This window comes from Lygodium microphyllum, chromosome 10 (genome assembly GCF_053477565.2).
Source record: "Lygodium microphyllum isolate KBCC chromosome 10, Lygodium_microphyllum_v1.1.10, whole genome shotgun sequence".
NCBI classification, from domain to species: Eukaryota; Viridiplantae; Streptophyta; class Polypodiopsida; order Schizaeales; family Lygodiaceae; genus Lygodium; species Lygodium microphyllum.
In genome coordinates, this window is record NC_141144.1 from 51,498,837 (window position 1) to 51,515,889 (window position 17,053).

The window sequence follows — 17,053 nt, forward strand, 5'->3', positions numbered from 1 at the left end:
CCAAAAATACGTTACACGTGTGTTAAATAACCCTTTTCCAAGTAAATAAAAAATTCCGATAAGCGAGAGTACGTCACACGTGTGTTATTAACACTTTGCGAAGAACGTTGAGTCCATGCAAATTCACCACCTTCAGCTTTCATCGCATTTCATTGCTACTCCATCTTTGTTTTTGGTGTTCCTTCCAGTCTCCAAGCATTTCCTTCCAATCTCCAAGCATTTCACTGCTTCCCCAACAAAGCAAACCTTCAAGCATATTGTCATCTTTAGGCTGAGATTGTGAAGAACAAGCTAAAAAGAAGGTATGGTTTCTGCATCTTGCTTTTCAATAACAAGCTCCATTAAATGCATTGTTTTGATATTTTTCCTTAATCCTTTATGTTATTATTAGCTCATGACCACTACAAAAGAATTTTTTCCACAGTGAAAGCATTCCTTAATATTGTGGATATTTAAGGAAATCTTACTGTGATCTGCATGAGCTATCTGAAATCCATGCTGCTGTAAATAATTACTTATCTGAGCATTCCATGCTCTCGGTGCCTGTTTCTTTCCTCCCTAATTCTATGGATATTTTAAGTAATCTTAAAAGCTTTCCTTGGATCAAAGGTCTTTTTTCTTGGTTTTGTCAATTTTTATGCTATTCATGAGCTGTCCGGTGAAACGCGAAAATAAGGTACTTCAAGCAGGTTTCTTGGCTTAAATTCGCGTTTCACTGGACACAATGGACAACAAGTCCGGTGAAACGCGAAAAGAAGCAGCTGCAAGGAGGCGCCTTGCTTGACACTCGCGTTTCACTAGACAACTCGAGAAAAATTCAGCTGATACGAGAAAATGCCATGCAGCATAGATAACTCTTGTCTGGGACTCGCGCTTTGCTTTACATGCTGGAGAAGAAGTAGCATATGTTTTTTTGGCAGATGGCTAGGACTAAGGCAACAGCAAGAAAATAGAAGATTGATCCTAGGGATTTAGCATCAAAGATTCATCAGTCTTCAAAGCCTCAGAAGCTCTCTAGAAAGTCAAAGCCAAGGAGAAGGTTTTCTCAAAATGTCAGGTGTCTAAGGGAGATTAGGAAGGCAGTAAATGCTCTTGACAATGCAATTCCAAAGTTGTCTTTTCAGAGGCTTGTCAGGGAAATTTGTGACATATATAGTTTGGATAGTTTCAGATGGACAAGAACAGCTCTTAATTGTATATAAGAAGCCACAGAGGATTTTCTAATTGAGTTTTTCCAAGATGCCTACATTTGTGCTGCTCATGCTCATAGGCTCACACTCATGGACAAGGACATGGTAATTCTTAGGAGGCTAAGATATAGATTTTCAAAGGTCCTTGAGCCAATTCCCCTCACTGATATGAAGACATTTAATATCCTTAATGTGCCCCCAGCTAGAAAAAAGAAAGATGATTCTGGTGTCAGGGTTGAGGATGTCACCCATGAGAAGGATACAAGGCAACATGAAAAAGAGGAGAAGGCTAAAGAGGAACAAGCAGATAAATGGAGAGAGTATAGGAGGCAAAGGGTTGAAGAAAGGGAAATAGAGCAACTAGAGTCCTTTGAAAATGAGCTAGCCACCCTTCTTGAAGCAACTAATCCAAAAGGATTCAGTGTGTTTTGTTTCTTACCTGGTGACTTAGGCAAAAGAACTGAGGTTATCTCCTTTGATGCTGCATGTGTTCAGATTCTTAAGGATAAAAGAAGAGAAGTAAATGACAGTCTTATTCTTGCTGGCCTAAGGTATGTCCATCCATAATTACTTATACTTTTTGATATTTTTTTAGCAATAAGATTTTTCTTGTTTATACTCACTATTTCTATGCCTTTTCTAGGTGTATAATGCATGAGTTTTCTTTGGATATACAACAAAAAATTGAGGTTTTTGATCCATCTATCTCATTCTTTATGAGGAATGAGCTTGATGCAAGTTTTATTGAGCACTGGCTCAATTTGATTGACTTCGATACTTTGGAGCTGCTTATAATTCCATATAATGAAAAGTAAGTGATTCAATATTCTATTAGAGTTTTTGAGATTTTATCCTACTAATTTGTTGAGATATGATTGCTTTTAGTTCTCATTGGAGCTTGATTGCAATAGACCTTGTGGATAAGCAATGCTTTTTAATCAACTCTATGAAAGGAAGCCATGGAAATGCTAAATTGTAAGTTATATTATCCAAGGGCTCCTTGATATTTCAATTCTTTTTTTTGTAAGTACTCTAAATTTCAACATATTTTATATACAGAGGTGCCAAAAGATTAATTGAAGAGCTAGAGAAAAGACCCCCTATGCCATCTGATTTGCTTGCAACAATGCAATATAGACAAGTTGCAGTAAGTTATTCATTAAAATAATTGAAACATGAGTTTATTCTATGAACTACCATTCGTCCTCTTTATAGTTTTACTTTATGTTGGTGGTTGCAGTGTCCCCATCAAGATGATAGCCATTCTTTGGATGGAGGGTGATTGCAAATGCTAGAAGAATGGTTAACTTTGTTTATCTTAATGATGATAAACATGTAAAGGTAATATGAAAGATGCTAAACTTTAAGATAGATATTAATTGCAAATAGTCCATTGATGATAAAAATATAGTTTATTGTAAGAACAATAATGAACTAAAACTCTTTTTTCTATAAATGTGTGACAATTTTCGAAGGATTGCTATACATCTGAGCATATTTGGTACATCAGAGCAAAGCTCTTGAAGTATATGATGGTCAATTGTATACAACCAACAACAGAGATTGGTGGGGATTTGCACCATGAAGGAGATGCGGTGCCTATAACCACGGAAGGCAAATCCACAGCTTCAACACCTTCTATACCCAAGACATCAAAGAAAGGCAAAAGGACTCCTAGAAAGGATAGTTCTCCAAAAAAGAAATAGCTTTGCCATATCGCCTTGTAGGCCTTCATATATAGAAATTTGCCCTTCAGCCCTTGTATATCTCATAGAGATGGCAGATAGACATCTGCTACAAAATTTGTACATGTATTTTATATTGATAGTAAAGATATCTTTTCTTGAATGTCATTGCAGTGTATTTTATTTTCTCTCCTTTTCGATATCTGAAAAAAATAAATTACAAATGTTTGTTAGTTAGAAAGTGAGATCTTGATATACATCTAAGTAGATATAATATGATGTGAAAACTTACTCGTTTCTTGTCAAGTTAGAATACAAAGGAGCATGGTAATTCAATGTCTTCATTTTGTAAATCCATCCTCACTTGATGTAGCGTACATGATTTTCTGATATTTAAGATTGCAATAATATCCTCGTTGAACCAAATATCAAGATCCACAATAGGATCCTTGCTAAAATCATTAAGATTCTGGTCTAAAGCAACTAGACTACTACCAACAAAATGCCATCGACTATAGTAAAAGCTAAGGATAAAATTTTGAGTAGCAATCATATATTTACAAGCTATAGAGTCTTGATCTATCTTACATATAATTTTTCCTTCTGTCCTTGTATCCCATCCTTCATCAACAAATTGTATGATATGATCATATGTTAGTCTCTTCACTGAAAGCATGGTTTTTGTTATTCTTATCTCCATATTAGAGAAGAAATCAATAAATATATTAATAGGCATAAATAAAGTAACTTTGCTTAGCCTACTTGAGATATTAGATTTTAGTGCTTTCTGGATCTCAGAAAATATCTTACATCTATAGCCCTCACTAGTAGCTGGACTTGGCAAAGGCCACTCAAAGCTTGAAAAATCTGGCAAAGGAAGGAGTTTTATTGATCCCCATTGGCAACACCGCATAGGAATAACATAAGAATGGTCATAAAAGAATATTCCATTCTCTGCAAGCTCTGTCTTCTTTCTACCTCTATACATTTCTTCTCCAATTGAACCATGTATAACATCAATAACATCAATAATAGATTCCACTGGTTGCCATTCCTCAAGATTAGAGGGATAGACATCTACAAGACAAACAAATATTATAATGGAAAAACCTAAACCATGTTTAAGAAAGGAAAAACTTTAAGAATCAAATTCTTACAATTTGGTCTATGCATTGGAAGCTTTGAAGATCTAGTTTTCAAACACAGCTCTCTATGCATGAACACATGTTGCACTAGTACCTCTTTGATACTATTCTTATTTGCTCCAAGCTTAAAATCTCGGATTCTGCCCTTCCAAGCAGAGATAAACGAGCTCTCATGTCTTTGCCTTTTTCCACGTTTTGCTTGTTGCATGGTGATCCAACTACCTTTGCTAATGATAGTAGGAATCCATCTTCCATCAGTTTGGAATGAGTTAAACACTGATATGGATGTGATTTGGGAGCTTGGACGCCTTGTTGAAGGTCGAATTTCTGTATCCATGGTAGAAGAGAGAGATACACACACACACACACACACACACACACACACACACACACACACACACACACACACACACACACACACACACACACACACACACACACACACACACACACACACACAGAGGACTAGGCTATCATAACGGAGGGAAAAACAATAGAGGAATAAAAGAAAGGAGGGAAAAAACTGAGCGCCATGCTTTTCACCAATTTGAATTTCGATTACATCAGTCATTATCATTAATCTAGAAACAGCATTAAATAAAAGTAGCCGAGACTCTATGCCATTAATGCAAAATATGTCATAATCACGAATATAAGAGACTAAAAATACATAATAAAAATATAAATTTCTAATATAATCATATTTATATATTTTTATAAAATGATTTTTAAAATTTTTTAAATTAGAAGTTCCGTTACGGAGGCTTTGCTCTTATTGGTCTAGAGCACTCTCTCTCCACATCCTAAAAGGCATTTTCGAGACCTCAAAACTCCCCTAATGTATGCCCTACTATGATGATGCAGCTTCGGCTCCGCTCCATGATGTGATGGAGGTTCTTAGCGATGCACCTGATAGCGGATCTGTGATCTTTGATGTGCCTATGCTAGAGGTTATTCCTGAGCATCCTATAGCTGATAGTTTAGTTAGTAGATTTGACTTAGATAGTGATGCTGATTTCGGATTAGGGTTATTATTTGCACTAGAAGATCTTGGGGAGTTTGAGGATTTTAGTTTAGACATTTTGTTTTCTTAGTTTTTTAGATTTCTACTTTATTCTATATTTTTTAATTAAAAAAATAAACAAATTAAAAAAAATAACTCTTAAAAAAACTTTTCGAGTTCATGTCTTTTTTAGGTTTTAGTGCACTTTAGTTTCATTCTTCACATAGTTAGGTAGTTAGCTTGCACGCACGGTTAGGGTATTCCTTTCAGTATTGGAGTTTGGGATACTTAAGTTAGCAAGATGGACGGTTCTATATGCAAGAATGGTTATCAAGTGGAGAACTTTACTACTGTAAACAACTAAGCAGTGGAAGCATTACGATAGACTAGTTGATCAAAATTGTGACATGAGTATATGACAATTCTTTTGTCTGGGGGAAAGTTTTATTATTTATTTATCTAACCCTTTAACATTGTCCTAGCTAGTGTATGTTTTATGTGCAGATTTGACTATGATTTTGAGTTATATACTGTTGCATGCTTCTCTTGATGATTCTCGGAGTTGCAATATCCACATACAAATCAGGTTGTTTCATATCTATACTCTTTATTTATATTTCTTTGGTATAAAGGCAAAATACAACAATAGAAATTGATTGAGCTAACTTAGAGATTTCAATAGCCTCAGTAATTATAGAAGCAATATAAGTAAATATTTTAAACAAATATGAATGACACATATCTAATGTCGTGTATCTGAAGTTCACTCATAAGGGATGGGATTTAGCACTAGGATGAGATTAAATAGGGGTGATGTGTGTGTATAACATAATGAATTCCATTGTATGGATATCTGATTAAGAATCCTATAGAGTTTTCCCCTATCTTTTAGTCGCTTTTCTAGCGATTTGTAGGGTAGCTATGCAACAAGGTTCTCTCCACGAAATTTTGACTAGGAGTAGCGTGGAAGAGCGATGCTGAACTGGTGAGTATTCTTTGCTTATCATTTGCCCAGGCAGAGTGACTAGTATTATGCGCTAGATTAGATTCCTCGAACAAAGTTGTTGAGCTGAAATGTTTGACCGTTCAATTAAGTGATGTATTCTTAGCCTTCTAGTTGATCTTAAAAAAAAAAACTACTTAAAATCCAATCCAAATATTATAAGTTCAGAAGAGTCTATATATTTATTCTTTCAAAATAAGAAAAGAAAGAAAAAGGAAAGAAAGAAAGAAAAAAAAACGCCCTGAGACTGCAGGGTTTCAAAAAAAAAAACCAAAAGAAGATAACCATCGCCTCTGAGGTCCTGGTAGGCTGTAGGGATTTCCTTGACGGGTGCCTTGCGTCCGATGCCTTGCATCTCTTTGGGGTGGGATCTTTTGGAAGGAGAATAAATGTATATACTCTTTTGACACTGAAAAGAATGCTATTAAAACTTAAAATTAAAAGCAAAACTTTGGACACTTGGAAGCAAGGGATCATTAGCTGGTTGTTCCATAGAACATGGAGGGTTAGTAGATAAATCCTAGGAGTCCTATTTGGTGTTCTAGTATTAGCTTGCCTTGTTTGGGTTCTTTGTTAAGTAACGATCTTATTAGTGAGGCTATTTCAGAAGTAATATTTCTAGTAGGATAGTAGTGTGGCAATTTATTGCTTAAAGGGATTATTGTTGTTTAGTGGCTCTAGACAGCTTCCTAGTTGATATATTCTATGCAATGGATGAAGCTCTGTTATGCCTTTTAATGAGGAGAGTAAGGAGAATGTTAGTTTGCACACGTTTTTATATAATTTCATTGACACATTTGTATTGTTTGTGTTTTAATATGACACCAATAAGTATTTTTCTACCTTTGTAGTGTCTACTAGTTGTCCATGTGTGGTTTTACAGATCTTGTAGCTGTGCTCGTGAGGACACTTCACAATTAAGTGGGGGAGAGTATATTTTTTCTTCGAAGAAGTTGCGTAGCAGTGCTCATGGTAGCTGTGTTCGTGATGCTGGATGTTCGTGATGTAGCTGTGCTCATGAGGACACTTCGCAATTAAGTGGGGGAGAAATGACAACACCTAAAAACATGCCATCTATTGCAACAATTTTTTGGCAAATTTGTATATAAGTGACACCCTATTACCAACTTTTTATCTTAATTTACTACAGATGCGGTGTTTGTTGTTGCTGTCTTTGGAGGCCGTGTCCTTGTAGTTCGGCCAGGAAATGTCGGTACAAAACTCAACCTTTGGCCGGTGTACAAACAAGAAAATCTCTTATATCTCATTTGCAGGGCATAGGCTATGGAGACCAAGAATTAGAGACTGTAGGACTTTGCAAAATGAAGTCCTTTGAGCTTATGCAATCCACATCCTTAGAGCCACTAGAAATCATGTCATCCATGGAAGATTATACAGTTCCCTTTGAGTTTGATGAGCCTAGGTTACAACAAAGGAGAATTGTGTCAAAGCCCTCAATAGAAAATTGAGATGGCACTAAAGGTACAAGAGCATTACACAAATATGATCCATCATCGTGGATTCCCACTCATAAGATGTCTGACCATCCCCTTAGTTTCCAAGGATATGAATAACGACAAGAGAACCTAAAAGAACTAGAGAGAACTCACTAAAATTCGACAATTATTTTTAGTAGATTTTACATTGCTTGTTAGGGCAATGTTTAGGTTATGGTCAAGGTCATGGAGGAGATCGAGGTGGTGAATATGGGTGTGGTAGTTATGCGTGAGAGAGGGGGAGTTGCGATTGCCGAGGAGGACCGATTCCACCAAAAATAAGCTTAACCCTTTAACAATCGGACAAGATCAATAAATAAACTCATCTTTACTAACTTAGCAATCTTATAATGCCCAAGTCATTCAAAGTTGCAATGTTGCAAAGATATGGTGTAACTACATCCATAACAACTTGGTTCATCTCAATGCCAATCACTTTCACATTTTCTTTGAAGAAAATGGCATGAATGATGGTCTTTTGCCATAGATGGAAAGTACAGAATCTTCAACCATAACATTTTTGCAAAGAAAAAGATGAAAATTTGGCTAGAGGGGGGGATGTGAACAGCCGAGAGAATGGAAGGGATGCCATCATGCACACGAGAGAAGGAAAAATAAAAACGGCCATTGTCTGTAAGAGAGAGGAGGCGCCGATTGATGAAAAAGAGGGGAAGAAGGCTATCAGCAAAGGGAGAGAGAGAGTACTGGTCTGCAAGTATTGAGATGTACCATATTTATGCATCTCATTGATTCAATGCTCAGTTCCATTCCCCATCGTGGTGGTAACCTCCATCGCCGTAATACTCTCGACCTCTGTGTCTTGTGGTTGTTGCCTTGCCTAGTGGCCGTTATGGCCACCCCATCTATACCGAGTATAGATACATGCAGGAGGTTCCTTGTCACGGATTGAAGAGCGTGAACCCCGTCGAAGAGTACTCCATACTGTGGCCTGTTGGGGCTGCTATGCCAGTCTACAAGAAGCACAAGCATGGGTAATGGCACAGGAGTACGACACTGGGAGAAGAGAGAGAGGAGACGCACATGCCCTTGGTGGAGGAAGGAGTTGAACTTCACAACAGTGGCCGCTCTGGTGTTTCTCGACGCGCAGATTACAGAGTAATTGTATCCAAATGGCCATCATTAGCTTCCTGGCAAGATCTCAAGGATCATATGAGAAAAGCAAGCAATGTGTGTTTTGCGCTAGTATTTCGAGAGCCAGGAGGCACAATGGACATAGTGGATTATACAAATTATAAGGATATGAAGTATGCAGTCCGCAAATTGGATGATTCAGAGTTTCGCAACAAATATTCACATTCTTACATCCGGGTACACGAAGACAAGAATAATCAGAGGTCGTGATGGTTATAATTTTGACAATCACTATCTTTGGATTGAGCTTACCCATGGAGGGCGTGGTCTTCCTCCATTGTATTAGCTATTAGCTATATATAGTTTGTCTATTTATAGCATTCCTGGTCCCCTCTATATATTCCAACTATGTGTGCTCACTTGATGACTTCTGGGGTTCCACTTCCGGTATCTCGTGTCTCTCTTCTCATCTCTCTTCCTCCGTTCCTCGTCTCCCTTGCACATTGTTCAACACACTGAACGTTATAGCAATCACAACAGCGGTGGCACTGAAATTCTGATGCCATGGTGAAGAGAGAGAGAAGGAGGCTTGCAAAACACTAACACAGCTAAGAAATTGATAAAAAAATTTAAATTAACAAGAGTAAGAGAAGAAAATTGAAGCCAATTCTTGTCATTGAAGACTGTTGCTATGCTTTCCTCCTCAACATCAAATCAGAGCTTCAATGTACCCACCCAAAATGAGACTACAGGCTGGTAGAAGTATCTGGGGAAACTGTGGGGAAGCAAAACAAAATTGATGAGCTCACAATCAAAACGACTGGCTAGAAGATAGACATTGGCTGGACTGCAGGAGGACACGGTCTTCAAAGACACGACAATGATCCGCGGGATTTACAAGTATGTGCCTAAACTGTTTATCTAAAATAAATGATATAGCATGAGTAAATGTTCAAATTAATATTTTTAGAAAATGCCTTGAAACCTGTCTTTGGGAGCTGAATGATTGTCTGCATTTATGTGCACTTGAAATCATTTCCTAAAAATCAAAAATAGTAAAAAATGCTCTAAAATGGTTCAAAATTGACACATATGAATTTGTATAAAATTTTTGGTTGATCCAATATGATATATGATATTTTTTTGATAAAGATCATGTTTTTAGGAATTTACTGAAATTTTTTCATAATATTTAATTTGATATATTTAAAAATTTAAAAAGTGTTATTTTTAAAGAAAAATCATAGTTTTCATTTGAGTAAAATATGTTATTTATCAATAAAAATATGGATTTTTATATGAAAAACTGAGAAGATAATTCTTGATTGCTGATGAAGTTTTGTAAGCTTTAAAACAAAAAGAAACAACAGTTTAAATATATTCTATTGAAAGAAACATTTTCATCTAAACATGGTGTTTTTATTTTCAGGAAATAAAACGATACATGATGTATTATTCAATAACACAGGGATGGGTAAGAATGAGAGATACAATAGTATTTTATGATGTTTGCTGATGATAAGAAAATTATAACCTTAAATTGAAATTTCAAATATCAGAAACTTAATAAGATAATCATTTTGATGGCATGAGAGAAAGCCTCAGCATCTATATTTAGGATCTATATTTTGTTCGAATTTAAAAAAAATGATTATCTGATGATTGCAGGGAAGAGTGGAGGGCCACTAGGACTAATTGGAAAATTAAAGGGAAATATGGGAATTTAAAATGAACTATGTATGTGTTTACCGTTAGAGTGCAGAGAGTACCTGTTTTTATCCTGATTTGTATTTAGTAAAGAAGAAAAAAGAAATGACGTTATACTCACAAAACGAATTAATTATTTAAACACTAAAAAGCAACAACGAAATTGCAGTACGGAGTTGGGAAACGTTACAAGGAATTAAAATTATGGATTTTTAGAACATTAGATGTTTTGATTTGAATGATTGCTGTTAATCAAATAAATAAAACGAATTAATTTTAATCAGTTGGAGAAGAGAAATATAAAAAGGAATTTAAATGGGGATATTCAAATAGATCCAAGGGATCTATACTTTGAAACAAAATTCTTAAAGTCAAACATCAAAACTTCTTGGATAAACCGCCACTAGTTTGGCAGGAGCAAATTATGAGGAGCTGCCCCTGAGAGATGGGGAAAAGCCGTAGTTTTCCTAGGTTAGTATTCTAGGACCCAACATAGAGACCTAGCTGTTTAAAGAAATGAAATATGAGATTGAATAAGCTTTGTTCAGACGATTAGTTGGACCACCGCTAATAAGTGTCACGAATAAAAAGGAAGGCTAGACTAAATTGCAAGAATTAGTTATCAAGGTCACTTGTTTAGTGCAACAACTCTTAGGAGTTGGCTTGACGACCGGGTTAAAAGTGGCTCGGTCTTTGGCCAGTCAAAATCAAGCAGAAGGAAAACTCAGTGATGGACCCACCATTGGCATAGATTTTGGAACCTCATATCCTCCAAATGTATGTTCAAACCCCTAGACTTGTGGATTGCTTATTGATTAAGTGCTTTTGGATCAGCATGGGATGCACGGCTACATGGTTAATCTCTCCCGGTCATTGTTAATCAAACTCCATCACCTCTCATTCACAACAACACCTTTTGATTGTGGTCATCTATCCACCAGTTCCACTTAGCAACAACCCCAACGACCCCACTACTCCCCACTACAGCGCCATGGGACTAGCACTCAGCTAGGAGGGGGTAATGTTTACCGCAGCATAGAGGAGCAGAAAAATTGAAAAATGAGATAACTGAAAGGGAACGGGACAAAGGAAAGAAAAGGCACCCCGGATGGAAGTCAAACCCTGAAAAATTTGAATGATGACCTCTCCAGAAGGCCTCAATGTCTCCTCGAGAAAAGAAAAGAGTAAAAGCGCACCATTAAATGTGAAAGTGCTCCCGAATCCTTGTAAAAGAGTGCCAGGCTCACTCCTGTGCAAATTGGATGCACTAGTTGGGAATGGGATAAGTTAGAACAGTGGGAAATAGGAAAAGAGGGCCTAGGCTAATGCCCGGCCATGTAAAAAGTGGGGATGACCACCCAAAAAGTAGGGCATGTATATAAAGTTCAAAAGTGAATGAGTAGATCATTCTTGTGTGTGGCCAAAGCTTCTTCTTCTTCTTCTCTTGTTTCTTGCCTTCTTGCTTGTGCTTGAGTGAGGGATTGAGGGAGTGTGAGGGAGTGAGGGAGTGAGTGTATGAGAGTGAGGGATCGTAGAGAAGAAGCTCCCCATCTTCTCTCTTCATCTTCTCTTCTCCTCTCTTTTCTCACATGGCTATGGAGGATGGAGCTTGACGGAGAGGGCTTAAGGTTGCTTGAGCTTTCCGCAAGGATCGTGGAGCTACCGAAGTGCAAGAGAGAGGAGGGAACTTGATCGAGCATCAAGGTAAGCTCACTACACCTGTAAGGTAGGCATTGCACGTTGGCTATGTGAGAGGTAGCCATGGCCGCTTGACTTGAAACGCTTGATCAATAAGTGGTCCGTAGGTCTCAAGGTAGAGCTCCATAGCTTGCCTTCACTACTGAAGGGATGGAAATCTGGAGGGTTTATTTTCTTTAGCACAGATAGAAGGGATTTTTCGGTGAATGGAGGTTTATCTTTTGCGTAGGTAGAAGGGGAAAATCATTGTAAATAACTTTGCAAAATAGTAAATAAATATGTTTTACCAAAAGACTGTTTTCTCTATCTTTGTGTTGTGCCCTAAAAATTACGCGAAGGAACCTGTTATAACAGGTTAATTAATAAAGCTACTTTTATATGCCATCACCTAATGTGATAGGTAATTAGAAAACCATCTGTGGAAAGTGGTTGGGAAAGATCCCTAACAGATCTGTCCTATGGATGGGTGGTCCGATAAGCTGGGAGCTTCTCTCAAGAGATTTAATAAAAAATTAATTAGAAAAAATTCGGTAGAGCCGAGCATTGACTTACCTAGGGTCAGGTTTTAAAATCTTGATAAAAATCTTAGGGGAAAGGTGCGGCAACTATGCTAGAACTCCGTTAAGGTTTCTTGAAACCAATTGTTGGAAAAAAGCGTTGCACTCCATGAACCAAGGGTAACTACGATCGCTGTAGTTGGACGAGAAGCCCTTGTCGGACACCTCTGATGGAGCTAGCTGATGCATCGAGACCTTAGTTGTCAAATTAGGACCCTGAGCTTGCAGGTTGAGCCTTGTGGGGACATCCGGTACCTTTCGTTAGGGGGTGGACTTTGGGAAACCTAGACAATAGACCCCGTGCATTCTCAGGAGTGCCAGACGAAGCTCTCTAGGATAGTTCCTTGATGGACCACTAAAACGTGCTGCCAAGGAATTGTTAGGTAGGCACGTGACATCATTCAAAAGATAGGCATCTTGTAATTCTTTAGCCCTATATGTAGCTCAATCACAACTGAAACTTTACATACCTACATGTAAGAAAGAGAATCAGCTACTACATTGTCAAAATCATAATTTTATAGGGTAGCTATTCACTTACGCTGCTTAGGAGTGAGATTAAACTGAGTGAGGAAATACTTTAGGATCCTATGATCACTTTGAACTCTAAATCGTCGAGTGCCATATAAATAATTGTTGCACTTCTTTATCGCATGTAAGATAGAGAATATCTCTTGGCCTTTAACGCTCATAGCCATTTTATTATCTATAAGCTTACAACTTTTAAAGGCAATAACTCCATGGTTGTGTAACAAAATAGCCTATGCCATGAGCATTGGCATCACACTATATGGTAAAATCTTTTGAAAAATCCAAGCATACTAGAATAGGAGTTGAAATAAAGAGTTTCTTTAACTAGTTGAAGCTATTATCATCCCAAAAGAAAGCTTTTTTCTTCAACCTTTCATTCAAAGGAGCTGTAATAGCTGCATCATGCTTAATGAATCTGCAATAAAATGACGATGGACCAAGAAACCCTCTATGTGAAATAGTGATAGTAGGTGTAATTGGTCAATCTTTAACACACTACACCTTCTTAGGGCCAACATGTATCCCTTTTTCATTGACAATATAGCCTAAGTACTCCACCTCAATCTACATGAAAGAGCACTTCTTCTTCTTAACGAAGTATCTATGATGTCTCAACACATCAAAAGGCTACCTCATATGTGATAAATAATCATGTAGAGTATTGCTATATATCAATGTGTCATCAAAGAAGACTATGACAAAGTGGAAGAGGAAAGACTACAAAATCTTGTTCATCTCACTCTAGAAGGTAGATAGAGCATTAATAAGCCCAAATGGTATCACTAAAAAGTGATATAACCCATACTCAATCCTAAAGGCAGTCTTACCTACATCATCCTCTCGCATATAGATTTGACGATATCTTGACCTCAAATCAATCTTAGTAAAGAATCTAGCTCCCTTGAGCTCATCAAGAAAATCATAAACTCTAGGTATTGGGTACCTATTCTTCATTGTGATTTTGTTTAGATCCCTATAGTCAATACACATCCTAATAAAGGATCCGTCTTCTTCTTTACTAACAAGATAGGAGATGAATAAGGTGAAGAACTAGGTTCAATGGATCCCATTTCTAGAAGCTCCTTGATTTGCTTTGCTACTTCTTCACACTTACACTCAAATAATATATAGGGTAGCTTATTGATTGGCTTTGAGTTGGGCTCCAAATCGATAGGGTGACCTATTGCTCTGTTAAGATGTAATGAAGTAGGTACTTCAAACAAATCTCTACACTCCTCAAGACGAGCTTTTCAAAGCTGAATGATCTACTGAATTTCTAGACTAACCTTCAACCTCTTTATTTAGGTGCAAGACAAAAATCTATAACTGCCTCCTCTTATATTCCCTCTTGAGTTGTTGAATAGTGATAAGATGAAAATTAGATTTATTAGAGATTCCCTGTAAATGGATAATATGTCCACAAAATATAAACTCCATATACAGTTGTGAGAAATCCATATTAATCTTTCCTATGGTCATCAGTCAATCACATCCAAGTACAACATATATGGGTCCCATTTCTAAAATAATTAGGTTTACTTTTGCTTCATAATTTTCAGCTAGCTGTAAAGGAACCTGTGGGCATATTTGAGTACTGATTTTTTCTTTACCATTTTCTATTTGAAATCTTATGGGTTGTTGTAAATTAGTGGAAAGACAATTCAATCTATCTATAGTTGACTTATTTATAAAATTGTGTGTACTACCATTTTTAATCAGGATAAAGACATCCATTCTCTGAATATTATCCTTCATATAAAGCGTATTCTTAGAGCATGTCCAAGCATCCACGAAAATGGAACAATTAGTGACAACATGTGACTCAGGTAATCACTTCTCACTCTTTCCCAATGAGCAAATAAGGGTTGCTTGGGCTCCATGAACTACCTTCCTCATTATATAATGGCAATCACTTCTCACTCTTCCCCAATGACATGATAAGGGTTGCTTGGGCTCCATAAATTTCATCCCTCATGCCATGATGGTAATTGTTTGGAAGCCTTCCCCAATGGCATGATAAGGGTTTCTAAAGCTCCATGAATTGCCTCCTTCATGCCATAGCGGCCATTCTCTTAGCAACTTTCTAAGTTCCTCATCTTGCTCTTCTTACTTGTGAAACCATAGGTCAAGCAAATTGAAAAAAATCTTCTTATCCGATAGCCACATCCACAAGTTTTTGATATTCCTTCAAAGTAAAATGTTGACTAGACTATCGTAAATCTTCCCACAGTGCCTCAAGAGGTCCCCATTGAAACTCAAGCTAAAGTTGCATCTTCGAATGGCAATCAAACTCCAAGAGCGTAGTGAGCCTTCAGATGTGCTAGTTGAGGAACCTTGGAAACTAGCCCTAGCCAAGAGGAAAGGACGTTAAGGTGGTTTTACATGTACATGTGGCCCAGAGAAATTAGGAAAGTATAGAAATAAACCAACCATCTTATCTCAAAGGCCACATTTATCAAAGTGGTCAAGGTTATCTCAAATAGACTGTCTAAGGTTGCCACAATTGATGGACTCCATAAAAAGTGGAAACTTTAGCTATACTTTGTTTAGAAAAGGCTGCAAAGGACTTCATCATTGATTTTATAAATGATGTTTACATTGCACCTACCTATGCACATAGGGTCACATTGATGAATGAGGACTTAAGTATGATGAGCATACTTAGGTATAGGTTTGATAAACTTTTGAAGCCCTTGGCCACTACTAATTATAAAGCCTTTGAGATCTTCAATGTTCCCTCAAAGTTGAGAAAAGTGACATAGCATATCATTGAATATGTTAATCACTTATATTGCCCAAATGGTTGTGAATGTTTCTCGAGATATAGATAAAGAGAATCACCTTAGTATATCTCTAGAAGATAAGAGTATATTAGATATTTATCTATCAAATTATATTGTTTATTGTTGTTGGAGGTGAGGTTTGTCGTTGGTTTTATTAACTTTTGCAAACTTTCGTACACCTTCATCATTTTTTTATTTTGGGCTTTGTTCATATACATGGCATACATTGCTTCTCTTAGTAATGAAATTGCTAAGAATATACTTATTGTTGATCCAATTCTCAATACGGATATTTTTTGAAGGTGTAGTTCAAATATTACATGATTTTTTAAAAAAATAGTGCCATACATACATATATTTTTTCTATATGTTGAAAGGCAAATCTCTTATACATAGTTACTTTGGTTTTTTTTTTCATATTTGTTGCTAACTACTATTTTCTTTACATGGGTCATTGGAATCTAATCTACTTCAATATTCTTTTTTTAGATTTCATCCTTATGAATTCTCTTTTAAGAATAAATGGCATGGAAACAATGTATTATCAATAGTCTTTTCTTATTTTTTAAGATTTGTTGCAAGTAGTTTTTACTGTTTCCTAACAAGTTTTCATTTGCAGTGTTGTTAGACTTGTTATTACCCACTTGCATGCTAGTTTTGAAGATATTGCTAACTCTAAGAGAACTTTTAAGCTTCTCCTTTAAGAGTTCTTGCTATAAAGTAAAGTACATAGTTGTGGATGGAGAGTTATCTCAAATATTTGTAGGACTATGGATTCAAAGTTATTGAACATAGATGGGGTGAATGTAAGTCTTTTATCTTTTTCTTTTAAGTAAAAATTCTCTTTTGTTCTCAACTAAGCTATTGTATGGTTTGTTTCAGTACAAAGATTACCCTGAGTCATATAGGTTTTGGATAAGGGAGATGTATATTGAGATAATTTTGGATAGGGAAATCATATTGGTGGACCTTGACTCCCCTCTTTCTCCTAAATCTTCCAAGGGAAAAGCTAAGAGATAGGTGAAATCTATAAATGGAAAGGGCTATCTAGGTAACCACCAAAAAGTCTTTTGTTACCTCTACAAAGAAAGGTAAGGCCATAGCCAACTCAACCACCATAAAGGCTTATGTTGTCTCCACAAAGAAACATATGTTGAAGCTTT

At 36.7% G+C, this 17,053-nt stretch overlaps 1 protein-coding gene across 1 annotated transcript in view; it reads left to right on the plus strand.

Moving 5' to 3' along the window:
* Positions 1 to 1,862: 1,862 nt before the first annotated feature.
* The window catches only part of LOC148029992 (uncharacterized), a 55,946-nt gene continuing 40,755 nt past the window's right edge, over positions 1,863 to 17,053 (plus strand). The window contains exons 1-3 of the mRNA XM_087687345.1: positions 1,863 to 2,001; positions 2,076 to 2,165; positions 2,250 to 2,337. Coding sequence (XP_087543471.1) covers positions 1,907 to 2,001; positions 2,076 to 2,165; positions 2,250 to 2,337 — 273 coding nt within the window. The 5' untranslated portion in view covers positions 1,863 to 1,906. The remainder of the gene's footprint in view (positions 2,002 to 2,075; positions 2,166 to 2,249; positions 2,338 to 17,053) is intronic.